The sequence below is a fragment of the Phacochoerus africanus genome, chromosome 11 (assembly GCF_016906955.1).
Source record: "Phacochoerus africanus isolate WHEZ1 chromosome 11, ROS_Pafr_v1, whole genome shotgun sequence".
Taxonomy (NCBI): Eukaryota; Metazoa; Chordata; class Mammalia; order Artiodactyla; family Suidae; genus Phacochoerus; species Phacochoerus africanus.
Window position 1 is genome coordinate 63,211,805 of NC_062554.1, and position 21,227 is coordinate 63,233,031.

Genomic DNA, 21,227 nt, shown 5'->3' on the forward strand with positions numbered 1-21,227 from the left:
CTGGGAACCTCCATATGCCACGGGAGCAGCCCTAGAAAAGGCAAAAAGACATAAATAAATAAACAAACAAACAAACAAACAAACACTTGCTAATACAAATGTAGAAGTCAACAAGAACTTCAAATACTATGAACCAAATAGTGAACCATTAGGAGGGACTCGAGAAGTCTTGCCTTCTTTAAAAACTGAAAAAAGAAAGCAAGGCAGCAAAGTCTCTTTGTTAGTGGTTCATTTATGTTTTTGTTTTGCTTTGTTTTTTGGCCATGGCTATGGCATGCAGAAGTTCTTGGGCCAGGGATTAAACCTGTGCCATGGCAGTAATCAGAGCCACAGCCCTGACAACCCCAGAGCCTCAACCTGCTGAGCCACCAGGGAACACTAATATTTTTAAGTTTGATTTGTAGATTTATTTTATATATTTTCTGAATCAGAACCTAGTACCCATGGACATACATGTCCTCAATGAGAACAAAAAATAGACTACAGTTGACCCTGAATGACATGGGGGTTTAGGAGCACCAACTCTGTGCAGTGGAAAATTTCAATTTCCATTTTCTCCATATCCCAGGTGCTTCCATATCCACAGTTCCACATCTACAGATTCATGTAACTACAAAACCTCTTGTTCTGTAACACTTACTATTTAAAAAAAAAAATCCATGTATAAGTGGATCCATGCAGTTTAAACCTATGTTGTTCAAGGATCAACTGTATTTGAAATCTGGACAATCCCCAACACATTCAGCCGTAAAGTTAACACTTTTCAATAGTTCTCTAGATCTGGGAAAATTTCAACAACGTATTCTATAACACCTTTCATAAACTAAGATACTCAAGGCCAAATTTATATTTTCAATTATGTATTATCCATGTTTCTATTAAAGGAACTGTTGTAAAAGAGACAAATCTATGAAAATTACACATAACAGAAAAAAAGTGGAAAAACAAATCAGAAGTCCTGGGTTATAATTTTGGTTCTTTCTACCATTTACTGTGAGAATTAGAGTAAATCACTTAAAATTATTGGATTTCATCACCTCTCTTAAATACCCCTCTATAACTCTCAATTTAGGTTTCTTTCATCCATGAAATTACGATGATTAATCTGATAGCCCAATTTGATTTCTATGGTGTTGCTTCTTAATAATGTTTAATCCGTGCTCTAGAACTTTTGCTGTTTCTATTAACATGTTAGCCAGCAAGCCCTTACTGAAAACTTGAAAACTATTAACCATGTCTGTGATTCATTTTTCAGACTAAAGTCTGCAGTGTAACAAAACGTGAAGATTTTAATACCACTGGCCAATGGGATGTAGTCACTCTGTGTGAAGGAAAGCAAGAGTCAGCCGTCTTTGATGCTGTCATGGTCTGCACTGGTTTTCTTACTAACCCATATTTGCCATTGGACTCCTTCCCAGGTATTGCCTTTTCTGCAACTGACCAATTTTATGAGAGCCATCCTGATACTGGATTGGTCTATAAATAAATTCCTATTGATCCCTCCATTAAATAGTTAAAATTGTGAAGTAAGAGGGGTTTTTTTCCCCCTAACCAGCTTTATCTGGCCAGTTTTTGGTTTTCATTTGCTTCAAAAAATCTATGACTACCAAAAAGTAGAATGAATAACTACTAAAAAGTTTTATGCTTCATTGAAGTTCAATGTTCCTCCTTAAGTGACTGGTAGCACTCAGAAAGTCTTCTAAGACATGAGGCCTAGACGAGTTGCTGGCCTCAGCAAAAGTGCATTGCCAAAGGTGAGTTTAGAGGCCAGAAAAGTTCATCAGTGAGTAAAGGAAAAAGTAACTTGACTTTTGTTTGTTTTGTTTTTGTGAGTCATAGCAATCAGCTAGATCAGAGGTCTATGGCACTAGGTTAATAGTCAACAGGGACATAAGTTTTCGGGGGCAAGTTAAGACATCTTTGAGTCTGTTTCATTTCTCTTTTTTTGGCTGTGTCCATGGCATGTAGACGTTCCCAGGCCAGGAATTGAACCTGTAACACAACAGTGACCCAAAACACTGCAGTGAAAATGTCAGAACCTTAACTGCTGGGCCACCAGGGAACACCTGTGCCTCAGTTTCTTTATCTGAATTTTACAACCATGATTCATGGTAATCTGTGTCAAATTTCAACTGGGTTACAACTCAGAGGGAATAGAAAATTCAATGGTTTTGTTTATTTCATTTTCAGTAAAGGATTCCCAAAGTTAAAACTATAGGAAATCTTTCTCAGAATCATCTAAATATGATCTGTATGGATCCCAAGGCTCGGCTCGCAGTAAATTAATGTACCTCCTATGATCCTTTGTCTGCACTGAGACAAATTCAGGTCAAGTTAAGATAAAGCATATCCTGCAAACTGCCACAGAATAGAATCATTGCATTGGAAAGCAGTCCAGTCTTCTTCCTGGTGCAGGAAACTCTTCAACATCCTCTCTTCAAGCCTCTGCTTAAACATATTCAACAATGAACTCTTTCTACCACAGAAAATCCATGAGCAGGCAAGCTACTCCAAACTCCCAGGAAGGAGTGCCTGCTACAGAATCACTAGAGGAATCCAGAAAATGTCCTGACATGGAGGGTACACTGCAGTTACAGTATAGCACAAGGTGCTGGAGCACAGAGGTGGATAATAAAACACATAGCCTGAATGAAAGGCATGAAAAGAATTTTATAGGGGTTCAATGGAGGAATCTCAGCCTACATATGACCTGGAGTGACCAGTAATTATTCTACAACAAACTCTTGCAGCATCAATGGTTCTGGATCTGCCTTCCCCCCCCCACCGCCCCCAGATGTAACTCAAGTCAGGTCAGATTAGCATAAAGCATACCCTAAAAGCAGCAGAGCCAATATATTCCGTTCAGATAGGATGAGCTTGTGACCCAGGAGGTATAGATTTGAAGCTATACAGTTAACAAGCTATATAATCTTGGGCTTTCCACTTAACCTTTCTAAGCTTCTGTTTTCCTTCCTAGAAATTGAAGGCTTTGGACCACCTTAACCAACAACACGCAGCACAGATCAAAGAAATATAGTTCTATAGGGCTTGCAGTTCTTCTCAATATCCATCTTACCATCTACTACCCATTGGTCATTTAAAATTTGTGGCTAAATTATTATTAAGGAGACTTTGTGCCCTAAAATTTTATGACCTTGGGCTTGAAATGGTGTCCTCTCAATCTCACCATCTCCTTCTCTGCCCCACAGTAGACTTGCCTGGTCTGTACATTCTCCCCAGTGTAGTTGTTAAATATTACAAAAATTTAAATTCATTAAAGTTATACAAAAGTACATACTATGAGTTCTGGAGGCAATTCCAAAGAAGGTAGTCCCAAAAGTCTTAGCAAAAAAAAAAAAAAAAGTGTTACTACAGATGAAAAAAATATATAACTTCTCAAGATAACTAATTTTATTAATTCAGATACCATGTACATTTGGCTGTGTTTACTAATGCAACTAATAATAATAAAAGTTTTTGCTCTGTCCTCCTGTAATATAAGTGGGGAAACTTTTAGTCTCATAGAAGACTCAGCCACAGATTCTCATTTTTGTTCATTTGTGATTCAAAACAGCCTGATCCAGAGGAAATTTGAGATAGTCACATGTTCAGGAATAATTTTATGGTTTTCATTAAGCCCATCTAGCTCTCCCTTCTTAACAGTTCTTCAATCCATATCGGGTCCCTGGGCAGAGTTAATATTTGAACTTGGTTGCAAAATTATTAAATTCTAAATGATCTAGATTGTGGTTAGGTTTTATTTTTTTGGTGTTTTTTTTTTCTTTTTTTTCCTGCCTTTTTTTTTTTTAAATCTCTTTTCTAGGCCTGCACCCGCAGCTTATGGAGGTTCCCAGGCTAGGGGTCCAATCAGAGCTGCAGCCGCCGGCCTACACCACAGCCACAGCAACGCGTGATCCAAGTTGCATCTGTAACCCACACCACGGCTCACAGCAACATGGGATCTTTAACCCACTGAGCGAGGCCAGGGATCAAACCCACAACCTCATGGTTACTAGTGGGGTTCGTTAACCACCGAGCCACGACAGGAACTCCAATATTTCAGATTTTCTTAGATTGAGTATGCTATTAAAACAAACTAAATCATCAGTCAAAGAGATGTTATTAATTAAATATTACGTATGTTTGATTCACTGGTCTTATAAATTCTCTGACTTCTTTTTTTTTTTTCTGTAGGTATAAATACTTTTAAAGGCCAGTACTTCCATAGCCGACAGTATAAACATCCAGATATATTTAAGGACAAGAGTGTTCTTGTGGTTGGAATGGGAAATTCTGGCACAGACATTGCTGTGGAGGCCAGCCACCTGGCAAAAAAGGTATCTTTCTTGGTGTTACTTAGTGAAGAGCTTTAAGACACATGCCTCAGGCAAACAATATTTGACACCATGATAAATGACAAAAGGAAAAAAATCCAAAAACACACATACACAAAACAGTTATTTTTAGGTATTTTTTTCTTGAATCTTCATAAATGTTACTGTGAATTCAAGGTGTCATTTTTCCTCCAAATCCAACTTCCCTGACTTCCTATTTTTGTCATTTTCCCAGTCAAAAAGAGCTACAGGAGACATCTGTTTCTTATTAGTCCCACAGGTCAGAAAATTCTGGAAATTTTCTTTGCTGCGTTCTCTTAGTTTCTCCTTTCTTTCCTTATTAATTGCCATCAACATCATCAGTCCATACTATCTTGCATTGAGGCTGCTGCATTGTCCTTCTAAAAATAATGATATAGTTAATATTTATTGGAGTTTGCTTACTCTGTGCCAAGCACTGCACTAAATGCTTCACTGCCTTACTTCAACCAATCCTCAATACAAGCCATGAAATAAGTACTGTTAGTATCCTTGTCTACAGATGAAGAAACTGAGACTTAGAAAGGTTAAGTAAACTGCCAAAAGGCATAGCAACTAGACTCTCCAAATCTGAGTCTCTTGATTCAAAGCCTCTGCTCCTAATTCTACCTCGTGTCCATCCTGTGCGGGTGGCACTCCCACCCCAGCCCATCCTCCCCCACCCAACAATCCATCCAGATCCCAACCACCAGCAAAAAGTCCTCCAAAAATCATGCTCTCATTAAAACACCCATGTTAAAAAACTAAGCCCACCTTACCTTAAAAGAAAATCATAAATTGCCAGTGTATTAGCACTGCATTGTCAAATTCTCCGTAATCTGGTCCAAATCTGCCATTTTAACTTTATCCCCCACTTTTCTCCCCACATGATCATCAACTGCAGTCTGACAGGTCTACTCTGTGCCCTTTCCAACTGTCAAATCTCTATTTTCCCCTTTGTTCAAATCATACCCCTCCCTTCTGCATGCCCCCTTCTTTTTTATTACAATTTACACTTACATTCCCAGCTGCCACAACCCAACACAAAATGATCTCTCAGTAGTATGAATTTATGTAATAATTGTAATTTACACTCCTCAGCACTTTTTAATTCTTAGTATTATTAATTACCTTTTATAGTAAATATTTTCTTTCCAACTATGCCATAAACTCATTGAGAGCCATTCAGCCAACAAATCAATATTAGTTGTTGACTTCCATTATACCAAATGTTGTGCCAGGGTCTGTACCCTGGAGAACAGAACAATCAAACAAGATCCCAACTATCATAGAGCACGTAGTCATGGCGAAAACAGATGTCAAGTAAGTAAGTATAAGTAATTAGATCATTAATTGCAAGAGTGAAATAGCTATGAAGAAAAATAATTGAGAGTGTGTTCCCTTCTGGAACTTTCAAAAAGACTCAATGATTGATTGATTGATTGATGAATCCTTGATTGATTTGGAGAGACTTGGCAATTTGGTGTAGTAAACCCTGAAGGAAGGGAAAGGAGATTCTGAAGCAAAAATTAACACAGGCCCATCCATGATGACCACCTCATGTGGGTAAGTATTCTTTCTATTTCTTCACCCATAGGAAATTTCTTCACTCTGAAAACATACTCTGGCACACATCTTATCATTTCTAAAGAGACTACCCTTGTTTCAGGACATAATTCATATCTACCAAAATGCATCATGACAAAGAGAGGCAGGTGAGAATATGTCTAATGTCAGAATCACTGATAAGCTCATAGTTCTGGCCACTATACTGCTCCCTCATTTATAAAGTCAACCAAACTGTGTACTGCAGCTGTGGCCACCATGCCCCAGTTTGTTAGGAGAAAACCATGTATTAAGTCAGTTGTTTTGTGTCTGCAAAGCTACAGATTGGTTGACTAAATTTTTCAGTTTTTAAACAGTTATACAGACAACTCCTTATTGTACAGGGACATTATTATCTTTGTAAACTCAGTCTGCTAATAAATTCAATAGCCAGATAATTAACAAAAAATCTGCCAAAAATACTTTTGTTTGTTGCTGAAGTTTACTGTAACAATGTTAAATTCTAAAAATTTTTATTGTTGTTAATTCTAACAATTATTATTTTGCATTTTGGGGGCCGCACCTGTACCACATGGACGTTCCCAGGCTAGGGGTGCAGCCTGGTGAGGCCCCAGGCTAGGGGTCAAATTGGAGCTGCAGCTGCTGGCCTATACCACAGCCACAGCAACACCAGATACCCGACCCACCAAGCGAGGCCAGGGATTGAACCTGCATCCTCATGGATACTAGTCAGATTCATTTCCACTGAGCCACAATGGGAACTCCCATTGGCATTTTTTAATGGCCGTATGCATGGCATATGGAAGTTCCCAGGCCAGGAACTGAATCTGACCACAACTGTGACCTATGCCAGACCCACTGTGCAGGGTTGAGGATCCTAACTCCATGTTCTAATACTCTAGATACTCAAACCATTATCCCAAGAGAAGTGAGTTCAAAAATTGAAAACTGTCTTGTAAGGGATGTATTTGAGGGTGGTCAACTTTTTGGTGCCTTTCATTTGATGAAACTTCTTGAATCTCTGGCAGACCCAGCCCTGTTTGCTGTGTCAAACTGAGTGACCTGTTTGATTGCTTCCAGGTGTTCCTCAGCACCACTGGAGGAGCATGGGTGATCAGCCGTGTCTTTGACTCAGGGTACCCATGGGACATGGTGTTCACGACACGATTTCAGAACTTGTTCAGAAATTCTCTCCCAACTCCAATTGTGAATTGGTTGATAGCAAAAAAGATGAACAGCTGGTTCAATCATGCAAATTATGGCTTAATACCCGAAGACAGGTAACTATGGAGTATCTGCCAAGGGCTCTGAGGAAGAAGGAGAGTCAATCCTTCCAGTGGAATCCCCAGGCAGGTCATAACATGACAACATGACTGAATGTGAAGGAAAACTATCTACAAATTTAATCAGCTTAATCATAATAGCTGTTTTTGGGAGCTCAGTAAGTGAAATTATGTATTCACCTTGTCAACAACCCTTTGAAGTATATAGTATAATCATCCTTTCTTGGAGGGGTATAGTAAGGGTTAGGGAATTTCAGACACTTGCCCAGGCTCATTTAGTTGTAAGTGGGCCCTGTGACCTTGGTATGTTGCGTGAACCTCAGCAGAAACAATCAAAAGAGAATGATTTGTCTATGACTCTTCTGCCTGTGCAGGAAAAACTATATCCTATAGTTGCCCCTTCACCATCTCTCTCAGGGCAGTGCCTTCTTCCCTTTGTCAAGATGATTTTGACTTTAGTCTTTCCTTTCAGTTACAACTCATAGCCTATCCCATTAACAAGAACCCAAAGGTTTTACTTCCTCATTTGTTGAGTCTGTACAATGACATTCCATTACTACAGTGGCAGCACAGCCTAGAGGTCCTGTCTGACCTTCCTCCAAATTCCACTCTGAATCAGCATGGATTAGGTGGCACCAAAGCCACCAGTGATGGCAGGCAGCCCCCTTCCTACATGTATCTGTCTCCTCTTGTTCTCTTCATCCTTCTCTCATATAATTTCCTCTCCCCATGCTCTCCTGTTCCTGCTCTTGTCTCTCCCCCACCCTTATCTCTCCTTTTTTTTTGTCTTTTTGTCTTTTTGCCATTTCTTGGGCCGCTCCCATGGCATATGGAGATTCCCAGGCTAGGGGTCTAATCAGAGCCATAGCCGCCAGCCTACGCCAGAGCCACAGCAATGCGGGGATCTGAGCTGCGTCTGCAACCTACACCACAACTCACGGCAACGCCGGATCCCTAACCCACTGAGCAAGGCCAGGGATCGAACTTGCAACCTCATGGTTCCTAGGTGGATTCGTTAACCAGTGAGCCACGATGGGAACACCATTTTCTCTTACCTACTCTCTTTCACTTCCTAACCCTGGCTACTTAGGGGCTTGACTCTTTTTTCACCAGAGCTCTTTATACCATAAGTTGTAGCTAGCCTGAACAGCAGCTAGTGGGACTATAAAGAATTTTATTTAATCCCATAAAACCCTAGAAAATGTAAAAGGAGCCTGAGGAATTATAATCTCTTCTCTCCAGATTGAGCAAATTCTTTATCATCATTTTCTTTTTCCTTTTCTTTTTAGCTGTGCCCATGGCACGTGGAGGTTCCTAGGCCAGGGACTGAACCCATACCACAGCATCAACCTGAGCTGCTACAATGAACTGCTACCAGGTCTTTAACCCACTGAGCCACAGAGGAACTCCCCTTATCATTTTCAAAGTTCTTATGCATGTACTATTCCATATGTCCTTCATCATACTCAATGAACTAAGAATGACAAGTGTTAGCACCCCTATTTTCCAGTTGGGTGAAAGAAAGCTTATAGGGACCAAATGACTTTCCAAGCTCTGTTAAGTATAAACACTTGGACACAAAGCCGCATTTACTGCCTCCTGCTCCAGTACTCCTTCCATTTACCACATTGTCTCTTTCTGTAAGCCAAAAATGGCTTGGCTTCCTCAAAGTTATCTTGCAAAGTGTTTGGTGATTCCAAAGACATAGCCAGGAAAAGATAACTCCAACATTGTTCCTTTTAAACACACACGTTTCCCTTGTAAAGTCGATTCCTAGGAGGAGAGAGTTTCCAACAGCTCTCAGCAGATATAGAAGTCCCTGGTTTCCAATGTAGTCCTTCACCATTCAGTTGTCTCTAAAATGACAGTGAGAACTGAATGCTAAATTTTAGCAGGAGAAGCAAGAGCTAGAGAAAGCTCTGACCTCTTTCTCCTCAGGCTTCTAAACTCTAGTAAAAGGTAAGCATATTTCATCATCCTTCTTGGTCATTCATGAATCCACTCCCACATAGGTAACTTCTCCCAAGACTGGCACCTCCTGCAGAAGGAAGAGGGGAGGGGAAGGAGGAGGGAGGGCTGGCTGCATTGGTCACTGGCAGATCTCTTCCTATCCATGTTTTTGTGTAGGATACAACTAAGAGAGCCTGTGCTGAATGATGAGCTCCCAGGCCGTATCATCACTGGGAAAGTGCTCATCAAGCCAAGTATAAAGGAGGTGAAGGAAAACTCTGTGGTATTTAACAGCTCCCCAGAGGAAGAGCCCATTGATATCATTGTCTTTGCCACTGGATACACCTTTGCTTTCCCCTTCCTTGATGAGAGTGTAGTGAAGGTTGAAGATGGCCAGGCATCACTATACAAGTACATCTTCCCTGCACATCTGCAGAAGCCAACTCTGGCTGTTATTGGCCTCATCAAACCCTTTGGCTCCATACTACCCACAGGGGAAACACAAGCTCGGTGGGCTGTTCGGGTCCTGAAAGGTAAATGCTTGAAAAATAGCAGAATGTATGGTTGCAGTTTGCTGTTATTTTGGATACTGGAAATTTTGAGACCTCCTCAGGCTCCTGTCATCTAAAACAACAGAATTTTTAAAAGCAAATCCATTGATTGTTCAATGACTTACACTATCATAATGAATTTGTGCCACTACCAGCACAAAAGATAAATCACAGGCCAAAAAATATCAGCTGTGTCTACCTGTTATTTTGGCTGAATCAACTGGTTCAATTAAAATTTAAAAGTTCAATCAATTGAATGGCAAAATTTAGTCAAGCCAGTCAAGTAAGGTTCTGTCAAATCAAATAAGTAGTCAGATGAACTGATGCTTATCTCTTCAGCTGGTGGCATTATTACCAGAAGCATACTAGCCATCCACTTAGGCTGCTTACATTTCTGCCAGAAGAGCAGATGACTAGTTGGAGACTAGAAATAAAAGATAAACATCAGTATAGCAACTTTACCTGCTAAGTAAACACTGAAACCTAAAGTTAAATTGCATTTTTTTGTTTGTTTGCTTTATAGGTGTGAATAAGTTACCACCATCAAGTGTCATGATACAGGAAGTTAATACAAGAAAAGAAAACAAGCCCAGTGGGTAAGTACTATGCATTCTCTTTGCATCATGACTAAGGCTTGTAAAACAATAGCAAATAAAGGTGCAATTTACACTGGAGAAAAAAGAAGCAACTGAGACTTAGAGAAAAATACTAGACTTGGTTATTTAAGGAAAGAGAAGGGAAAGGGAACTTAAGACATTTTAATGTCCCAAACCATCACCTTAGCCCATGGTCATCTAGCACCACATGGAGTTTAGGTTCTAAACCACTTATAATTCATCTTCATCTACCAGATGCATTATTCTCTACCTTTACCCATAATCGGCAGGCAAGCTGTTGTGATTACCCACTCTGACAACACAAGGGTCTACTCATTCATTCATTCAACAAATCTGTGTCCAGCTCTATTGTTTTTATTCAGAAGACTACTCTAGAGCATGAGCCAAACTAGGGCATATGGGCCAAATCCACTGACCACCTGTTTTTTTCTTTTACTTTTTTTTTTGTCTTTTTAGGGCCACACCTTTGACACATGGAAGTTCCCAGGCTAAGGGTTGAATCAGAGCTGCAGCTTCCAGCCTATGCTAGCCACAACTATAGCTACAGCAATACCAGATCTGAATCGAGTCTTTGACCTATACCACAGCTCGCAGTAACGCCAGATCCTTTAACCCACTGAGCAAGGCCAGGGACTGAAACAGCATCCTCATGGATATTAGTTGGGTTCTTAACCCGCTGAACCACAACAGGAATGCCTCTCTTTTACATTTTTAAATCATTGGGAAAAAAAAAGATTTTGTGATATGTCAAAATTATATGAAATTCAAATCACAATGGCTCATTAAGAAAGTTGTTTTTTGTTTTTTGTTTTTTGTTTTTTTGTCTTTTTAGGACCACACCCATGGCATATGGAGGTTCCCAGTCTAGGGGTCCAATCAGAGCTGTAGCCACTGGCCCAAGCCAGAGCCACAGCAACTTGGGATCTGAGCCTTGACTTTGACCAACACCATAGCTCACGACAATGCCAGATCCTTAACCTACTGATCGAGGCCAGGGATCAAACCCACATCCTCATGGGTGCTAGTCAGTTTTGTTAACTGCTGAGCCATGAGGGGAACTCCTAAATTAAGTTTTATTAGAACGGGAAAGCCCTCACTAATTTACTTGTCTAAGTATTTCTTATAAGGACAGCAGAGTTGAATAGTTGAGGTGGAGACCATAATGTGTCCTTTGAAGCCTTAAGTATTTATCTTCTAGCCTTTTGAAGAATAAGTCTGTTGACTCCTTCTCTAGAGGGGTGGTCTCCACTTGTGCTCTGCTCTTTGGCTGACACTAAGAGACAGGGACAATGGAAGGGAGATGGCCATCAAGGAGGGAGTCATGCGCCTACCCCACTCCTAATCCTAAAACATCTCTCATTTTATCTGTTCTACTGTTTATCTGTTTTGGATTTTTATATAAGTTTTCACTTGAGAAAAAGGGTTTCTTCAGCAAAAAAAAAAAAAAATAGGTCATTGCATTTAAGAAACATGACTTTTTTCATTCATACATGTTTTCAAACTTCAAGTATTATTCTATACTTGTCAAACTGCTAAATCCAGAAATGATAAAAGCATTTAGGGTGTCTCTTCTTTATCCTCAAACTGGGATATGATTTGATCTCCTTGATTTCCAGAATTCTAATATAACATAGATCATTAATTAGAACTATGCAATGTCAATAATATTAGTGAGTACTACCAGCATTACAGGGAATTCCAACCTATTTTTTATTTTTGTGTCTTTTTACATTATAAAAGTCTAGCAATAACTGAGTTTTAGAAAGATTTAGGAATAGTAAAATTATATTAAATCTTTTTTTCTAGAAATTGCTAATTATTTGACAATGGAACCAAAGTAATGCTAAATCCTGAGTTTCCATTGTGGCTCAGGGGTAACAAACCTGATTAGTATCCATGAGGATGTGGATTCAATCCCTGGCCTCGCTCAGTGGGTTAGGGATCCAGCATTGTTGCAAGCTGTGGTATAGTTTGCAGACATGGCTCAGATCCCATGTGGCTGCATGCATCAGAAGCTGCAGCTCTGATTCAGCTCCTAACCTGGGCCTCTGTATGCTGCAGGTACAGCCCTAAAAAGGAAAAAATAAATAAATAGTAAAGTAATACTAGATCCATTATCAGCATTTGGAGCACCACATGTATGGAGTATCTTTTCAAGGAATCCATCTTGTATTTAAATCATACAGTAAGGCCTACAGATACCTATGGTCATGGAGGGAAGAAGGAAGAAAACAGGCCAAATTTTATAGCATCATTGTTTGCTTCTGGCACTTTTATTTGTTCTAAGATTATCATTATTTGATCTTTTTGTCTTCCTCTTTATCCCCAATCTTCTTTTTATAAAGGTTTGGCTTGTGTTACTGCAAAGCTTTACAATCTGATTATATCACATACATAGATGAACTGCTGACCTATATCGATGCAAAGCCCAACATGTTTTCTCTGCTCCTGAAGGATCCACACCTGGCTTTGACCATCTTCTTTGGCCCATGCACACCATACCAGTTCCGCCTGACTGGTCCAGGGAAATGGGAAGGAGCCAGGAACGCTATCATGACCCAGTGGGACCGAACATTCAAGGCCACCAAAACTCGAATTGTAAAAGAATCCCCATCTCCCTTTGCAAGCTTACTTAAACTCTTTAGCTTTCTAGTCTTGCTTGTGGCCATTTTCCAGATTTTCCTCTAAGTATTACTGAATGGATTATTAAATGCACTGAGTAGATGGTTAGTGCTCTGGCTCCTCCACTGCAGCAGCATTGCCTCCCCAGCTATGAATCATATTTGAGTAGTGAAAGCCACCCATGCCCTTCCCTGGCTAGCTTGAGCATTACCACTAATACTCCCAAGTGTCTCTCAGCTCTACCTGCTTCCAATGCTAGAGGAAGATAACCAAAATTTCTGTGCATTTGAAAGCTGCTAGAAGGTTCAAGGTTCATTTTAGAAGGGAGGGCTGTCCCAGACAGCACTCTGAGCAATTAGGCCTCTTTCCTATTTTCATAGATCTCGACTAAAATTCCCTACTTCACAGAAGATTTTGTTGTACTAAAATCAGTTGATTTTGTTGTACTAAAATGGTATCAGTTGATTAAAAATAAAAAGAAAGGAAAGCCTAGAAATTATTTCAAGTGGTCTTTTGTTCTCTTTTTAAAAGTTGGGGGAAAGATGAATGGAAAGAGAGAAGAGGATGAGGAGTTTACTAATAGAGACCATAAAAGGATGGGAGGGTTCAATGACTTCGTTGGAGTGTTTCTAAAGAGGTGTGCCTGCCTGGGAGTGTTTATTCCCCTAGAGGACACTCTACCACAAATAAAGCCTCTAGCTTGCATGATAACAACCCCAATCACATCTATCCCACAGAAAACAACCTGCTCTTGGAGTCAGCTTCCAGCACCCAAAGGAAAAAGACCTCTCACTCAGATCCTCCTTTACAACTCTGCTTAAAGAGGCAAATAGCTGTCTCTTCTAAGAGTCAACCAAATCCAACTGGAATTCATTGGAGAAAGGACACAACTAAGAAATCTTTAACAGAGAGACATGAGTCAGAAAGAAAAGACAGAAAAAGGGAGCAAAGCAAACACCATGTCAAAAGCATTTTTTGACCAAATTATAACAACCCTTGATTCTCTCTCACAGTTACACATGTAAGGATGTCATGACTCAGAACCAGAAAAGGTATTGCCTTCACTTCACCTCCCTGATGGGCTTAGATGGTACATTCACTTCACAGAGAGGTTCATGGTTTCCATGGGGAGGGGATTCAAAAGGTATGGAATCAGGAGAGTGAGCTCTGTAGGTAAGTAGAGATGCAGGTCACTTCTCCTCCACTCTGGTCTGCTCTTCAAGCCCCTCTTTTTTGTTGCATTTTTTTAACGTTCCTTCTATTTCACTTCTTAACATATGTGATATTGTGATTTATAATAAGAAATATATATGTGGTCTTTCTCCTCATTTCCAGCACAGAGCTTCTAAAACCCTTGAAATCTCCTAAGTGATGAGAAAAACAAACAAACAAAAAAAAAGCAGTCTTTTGTTAATGAAATAACCTTTGGAAAACACCTAAGGATGGGGCTGATCACCATCCATGGAATTAGAGGATCGAAACTTTTAGCTCCACCCCTTTGGTCTCTGGGCAGGGGAGAGACGAGCTATAGGTTACAGTCACCAATGGCCAATGATTTAATCAATCATGTCTATGTAATGAAACTTCCAGAAAAACTAAAAAGGATGAGGTTCAGAGAGCTTCCAAGTTGGTGAACACATAGAGATTTGGGGAGAATGGTACATTTGAAGAGGACGTGGAAACTCCACACCCCTTCTCACCTATCTTGCCCTGTGCATCTTTCATCTGGCTATTCCTGAGTTCTATCATCCTTTTATAACAAACTGGTAATCTAGCAATTAAAATGTTTCTCTGAGCTCTGTGAGCTGAAATTATTCACAAAACTACTGATTAATCCATAAATTAATTGAACCCAGTGGAACCTCTGATATATAGCCAGTCACCTATATAAAAAGCATAGGTGACAACCAGGGCAGCTTGAAATTAGCACCTGAAATGGAAGAGAGGGCAATCTTATAGGACTGAACACTTAACCTGTAGAATCTGATGCTTTCTCTAGGTAAATAGTGTCAGAATTGAGTTCAATTGTAGGACACCCAGCTGATCTCTAAGAATTGCTTGATTTCCCACACAAACATTGGAATTGGTTGCAAAACCAAAAACATAGGAACTCAAGATAAAAAATTGCTCCACTCAATATAACCTAAATGACTTTTGGGAATGCTTTTCCCTCCCTCTAAGCAAATCTGACATTTTAGCATGCCTCATGAAGTTGCTTGGGGAGGTGCAGTGTCCCAAGTGAAACATGACAAGGTAAACTACCCAGGCAGCCATAGTGGCAAACCACAATGACATAAGCTAGAACCCGAACCTAATCTTATCTATTGTACTGAATGTATTGTACAGAGAGATTGAATATACAAATGGACAATGGCCAAACCACCCATAACACTAGAACTCTGACCCACAACCTCTGCAGCAATCAATTTAAAACACTCAGGACCAGGACTTGGTCAATGAGTGCCAGCTTCTCTAACTATGGTCCCTGCTCCAATGCAGGACCAACAAAGAAAGTCAAATATATGCCCCACTTGTCACATCTGCTTCTCATTAGCCCACCTCTGCCTTCCCCATACCAACAGCCTCCAATAAGAGCACATCTGTGAGTTCCCATCATGGCTCAGAGGAATCAAATCTGATCCAAATCAAATCTGTATCCATGAGAACACAGGTTCTATCCCTGGCCTTGCTCATGTACTAAGGATCCAGCTTTGCCTTGAGCTCTAGTGTAGGTGGAAAATGCAGCTCAGACCTGGTGTGACTGTGGCTGTGGCACAGGCCAGTGACTGCAGCTCTTATTAAATCCCTAACCAGGGAACTTCCATGTGCCATGGGTGCAGTCTTAAAAAGACAAAAAAAATTAAAAATAAAATTAAAAATTTTTTAAAAGTATATCTGAATCCTTCCCCTTTTCTCACTTAAAAAAAAAATTTCTCTGCCTGCCTTTGAATATTTGCTAAACACTAGTAATGATAGCTGAGTTTCTTGCTATAGTAAGCTCTGTCTTCATGGGGAAGGCTGTACTACCAAATTTAACAAATAGGAAAAACAGATAAAGAAATATCAATTGATTAGTCCAAGGTAACAGAGATAAGTGGCTGAGTTAGGAAATAGGTCTGCACAATATCTCTCCAGGGCTCTAACTCCACCATTTCAGCCTGTGGCTTCCAGTGGTCAAATGAATCTAAAAGTCTTCACAGTGCTAACATGAACGTCATTGTACAAGGATATTACCCCAGGAAAGCATCCATGTGTCTCCCTCCCTTCCACACTCTACCTGTGATTGTGTATGAACCTGCCTGTCTATCGAGCCCATCTTCCTCACTCTGCCTGGGATTTTGCAGCTCTTTTCCTTCATAGACGGCTGTGTTTCTGAATCTCCACATACATCTTTTTCCTTGTTTATTCCTCTCTCTTCTAACTCTGACCATGACTATTCCCAGACCTATTCTGTGGCCACAGTGTAAAACAGACCCAGTAGAAAGAAGGGGCTCTCAGTCCTCACCTGGGAATTATTCCATAAAAATACTGGGAAACAGTATTGTCTTACTCTTTCATAAAAATAAATGAATTTTTGGAGTTCCCATCATGGCTCAGTGGTAACAAACCTGACTAGTATCCATGAGGATTTGAGTTCAATCCCTGGCCTTGTCCAGTGGGTAAAAGATCCAGCATTGCCACAACTGATGAAGGTCGAAGACACAGCTCAGATTCCGCATTGCTGTGGCTGTGGCTGTGGCCAGCAGCCGCAGATCTAATTCTACCCCTACCCTGAGAACTTTCATATGCTGTGGGTGCAGCCCTAAAAAGACATAAATAAATAAATAAATAAATAAATAAATAAATAAATAAATAAATAAATAAATAAATTTGGTTAGGCCCCAGAAACCTAACAAAAGAGAAAATAAACACTTTGGCCTCCTTTACACCCTTTAAATCAGGACTTCTAAGGCATTTCAACTTGAGTAATTTTATATTTTGCTGAAATGTCCTTTTTAGTGTATACAAAGAGGACCCCCTACTGGGTCTATCTTTTAATGTTCCAACCCTCCAGATCTTTCAACATGCAACACTGTGGGGGTGGCTTAGAGAACAGAACCCAGTGTGGAAGTTTTGCCACTCACTAGCGAGTGATTTTGAGCATGTACTTTTTCTAAGCTATAGTTTTCATTTCTATTACATAGAAGTTATACACATCCCACCTTGTAGAATCTTCTAACAATTAAATAGTGTGATCCACATAAATTGCTTGGTATAAGTCCTGGTGTTTAATGATGGATAGCTAATATTACTGCCATTACCTAAGCAGAATTTACATTTTACTTCTTGCTTTATTTTTTCTAGCTCCTGACTGAACATTTCCAACAGAGTAAGTCATGGGCTTCTCAAATCCAATATATGCAGAATTAACCTCACTATCTTCTCCAACTATTCCCTCCTCCCTCTGTAGGGAAACATGTGTCGATAAGTAACTGTGCAGAGTTGCACAGTTTAAAAGTAAATGATCTTATCTACAAAACAGAAACAGATTACTGACATGGAGAGCAAATCTGTGATTGTCAGAGGGGAGGGGGGAGGAAGTAGAATGGACTGGGACTTTGGAGTTAGTAGATGCAAACTATTACATGTAGGATGGATAAGCAATGAAGTCCTGCTGTACAGCACAGGAAACTATATTCAACCTCTTGAGGCAGAACATGATGAAGATGTATGAGAAAAAGAATGTATATATATGTTTGACTGGGTCACTATGCTCTACAGCAGAAATGACACAACACTGTAAATAAACTATAGGCTAATAAAAATAAAATTAGAAAAATAAATAAATAAAAATAAATGGCACTTAATAAATATTTGCCTTCTTCCCTCACAGTCAAATAAATAAATATGCAATGTCTAGAGCACATCTTGGGGATTATCTGATCTTGTTTCTGAGAGCTATTTTAAAACTCTGTAAATTATAGACAATTAATAGAAATGAAAACTAATTCTTGTATATAGGCATGTAAATTATATTCAATAAATGTTTAACTAGTTTTCATTGCCCCCTGTGGAAAACCTCAGTGTTGCCTTCATTTGCATATTAATTTCAATATTCCTGATCTCTAAATGTGTTTCTCCTTTAAACTGTTGGTAACATCTTACCTGCTCCCTCTTTAATAGCAAGGTAACTAAAATCTTAAACTGCAGTCACTTTATATTTTTATGTCTCATGATTTTGCCTCCTTTGGAAATTATCTTTTAATACCTCTCTCAAAGAATAGCAATACTATCCAGCCAGTTTTCCACTGAAACACAAAACAAGTCACCTTGACCCTCTGACCCTCACATGTCATATCTAACAGTCAACAAGTCCTATTAAGTGTGTCTCTAGCTACAGAGAAAGAATCATGTGGAACTGAGTATAAAAGCACAGGTCATAGAATGAGATAGTTAAGATAGAACCCTACTTTGCTGTACAGCCTTGGACAATTTATTTTATAATCTCTTAAAGCTTCTGTTTCTTTATCTGTAATATGTGGAAATAATATGTTAGCATTTTTGTGAGAAGGAACAGATGAGTATAATGCCTATGTACATGTTTAGCCCAGTACCTGGCATACAGTATATATGCACCTAAAGGAATTGTTATTAAATCTCACAGATTCCTCTGACCCATACCCTCCCCCCTTTCTCACTAGCTATTTCAGGCCCATTTCATTTCCAGTCTAGATTTACTGATCCCTGTTCTACTGGTGCCCTTCCCCCATCTCTACTCCACTTCTCCATACTCCCCCACAAAATAATGGGAGGGTGTTCCCATGCCCTGTAATGGTCATTATAAGAAAAATAAAGAGTTTCTGTGCTTTCCTAGTCCTAGTGCCCACTCTCAGTCACCACTTCCCAATTTAGAAAGTTTCACACACAAGCTGTAGACAACTTAGAAAACACCCTGTACAATTGTCTTGTCCTTGATAAGATGATATATTACTATTTTAAAAGAGTCTCTAACTTCAGAGTATTTTGGGTTATTTTTAAGTCTACACTTAGTTATTTCTCTTAAAAGAAAAAAAAACTTTATTAGACATAAAAATAGATCTAAAAACTTTAAGCTGAAAGGGAAATATATATTGAGACAATTTTCTTGTATCAATAGGTTAAGACTATTGGGCAATTTTTCCTACAGATTATATATTATACTATTAATGCAATATTTTTATTACTGACATCTGTTTTCATGAAAACAGTGCAAGCAGACTTTATAAAGAGTGGACTGTGATTAGTTATGGCCAGATTAGCAAACAGAGAAGGAGGAAGGGCAACAGGTGGTTGGAGGAAGAAACTAAACCTCAGTGTTAGCAGAGAAGGAGAACACGTTACCAAAATGCTCTCCTGTAAAGGCTATTCTACAAAATCAAGACAAAAAAAAGGAGTCAAATGGAGACATTACAGGGGGCTGGGGAAGGATGATGGTGATAGTAAAACGAAAATGTTATTGGGGCAGTTTGGTGGTATTTACCAAAATGTCAAATGTACATATCCTTAGACTCTATGCTATAGAAATAGTCATTTATACCAAAATATGTACACAAAGGTGTTTATTGCACAGCTTTTAACAACAACAAAAAGAACACTGCAAGTAATTAAATGGTTAATTTGTGGAACATACTAACTTCAAGAAACAGAAACTTGACTCAAACTGGCATAACAAGGAAACATCGTGGCTCATATAATTGGAATCCAGCGGTAAAATGGGCTTCAGGCTTGCCTTAGTCCAGTGGCTTCAGCGCTACTTCTCCACAATTCCCTGGGGTCTGCCCTTCTGTCCGGACCAGCCTCATCCTCAGCATGCTAAGAGAAAAGCTACTGAAATTCCAGACTATAACCTCTAGACTACAAAGAGAGAAGTACTTTCAGGACTTTTCCAGAAGCAAAATATGACAGACAGCAACTTGTATTAAAAAAAAAGTCTGTTACACCTTCTTCCTGCTCATATGGCCACCTAGCTAGAGACTACATTTCCCAGACTTTCTTGCAGCTGGTGTTGCCTTGTGATCAAGTTACCGCAAAAGGAATGTGAATGGAAATAATGTGTGTAGTTTTGCCTTCCTCTACTTGAAAGGAAATTGCTTACTCACTTCTTTCTGCAAGCTACATCATGGTCATGGCGACCACCCAGGTTTAACCAGGTAGAGCACAAAATCCTCAGAGATGACAGAGTAACAAGATAGAAGGAACAAGTTTTCCTTAGTGACCCAGGCAAGAAAGCTGCCTTACCAGCCTAGAGTGGTCAAATTGCTGCATGACAGAGGAATAAAATGTTGTGTGTGTGTGTGTTTTCCACCGTATGTCAGAGTCTCTGTTACATTAGCTTCCCTTTTACATTAATACTAACCAGTATGTGTGTGTGTGTGTGTATCTGTGTATATATGTATCTTTTTTTATATATTATCATTCAAGAGATTTTTTAATACCATAATACTTAAGTAGGCACAGTCTGTTGTGATTCATAATTATTTTCTTCCTGGTTTTTGTTGTTGAGGTGTAGTTTATACACAATAAAACTATCCTTTGTAGTGGGTCATTCTATGAATATTTTTTAAAAAAATGAATCAATTGTATAACCACTATACTACAATCAAAATATAGAACAGTTCCAATAACTAAAAATTTTCCCTAGCTTACTATTTGCAAAACCCTCCTCCCCCATCTCTGGCAACCACTGACCTGTTATCTGTTCTGATAATTCTGTCTTTGCAAGAATGGTAAATATATTAGGTAGCCTTTCAAATCTGTCTTCTTTCTATAAGCATGATATATATATATACATGTGTTTTATCCAGGTTGTCAGCTTACCAGTAGTTCATTTCTTATGATTACTGAGAACTCTTTCACTATGTGAATTACCTGTTTGTCGATTTCCAAGTCGAAGTTCTATTCAGGTTTTTTCAAGTGTGTGACACTTACAAATATATTTACAGATAAAGACACTGTAAACATTCTCATATAGATTATTTTGTAGAAACATATTGTCATTCTACTTGGTAAAAAATGTATGCTTAAGTGTTTCTTTTTCAGTAAAATTTTTGTTTATATCAGTTTTAGATGCACAGAGCATTATAAAGATAATGCAAAGAGTTGCCACATGCTTCAAACTCACTTTCACATAGCATTAAACATTTTACCTTAGTATGGTACACTTGTTACACATGTTATAATTAGTAAACCAGAATAATAAATGTAAATAATAAAATAAATAACAGACATAAATAATAAAAAAAATAATAAACCAAACTTGATATCTTG

At 39.1% G+C, this 21,227-nt stretch overlaps 1 protein-coding gene across 4 annotated transcripts in view; it reads left to right on the forward strand.

Annotated features, from left to right (window-relative positions):
- The window catches only part of FMO1 (flavin containing dimethylaniline monoxygenase 1), a 35,407-nt gene extending 21,967 nt beyond the window's left edge, over positions 1-13,440 (forward strand). For 3 of the 4 annotated variants that reach the window (XM_047752953.1, XM_047752955.1, XM_047752954.1), the window contains exons 4-9: positions 1,256-1,418; positions 4,195-4,337; positions 6,999-7,198; positions 9,329-9,684; positions 10,226-10,298; positions 12,665-13,440. In XM_047752953.1, coding sequence (XP_047608909.1) covers positions 1,256-1,418; positions 4,195-4,337; positions 6,999-7,198; positions 9,329-9,684; positions 10,226-10,298; positions 12,665-13,007 — 1,278 coding nt within the window. In that variant the 3' untranslated portion in view covers positions 13,008-13,440. The remainder of the gene's footprint in view (positions 1-1,255; positions 1,419-4,194; positions 4,338-6,998; positions 7,199-9,328; positions 9,685-10,225; positions 10,299-12,664) is intronic. The other variant, XM_047752956.1, reaches the window with a different exon arrangement.
- Positions 13,441-21,227: the final 7,787 nt, after the last annotated feature.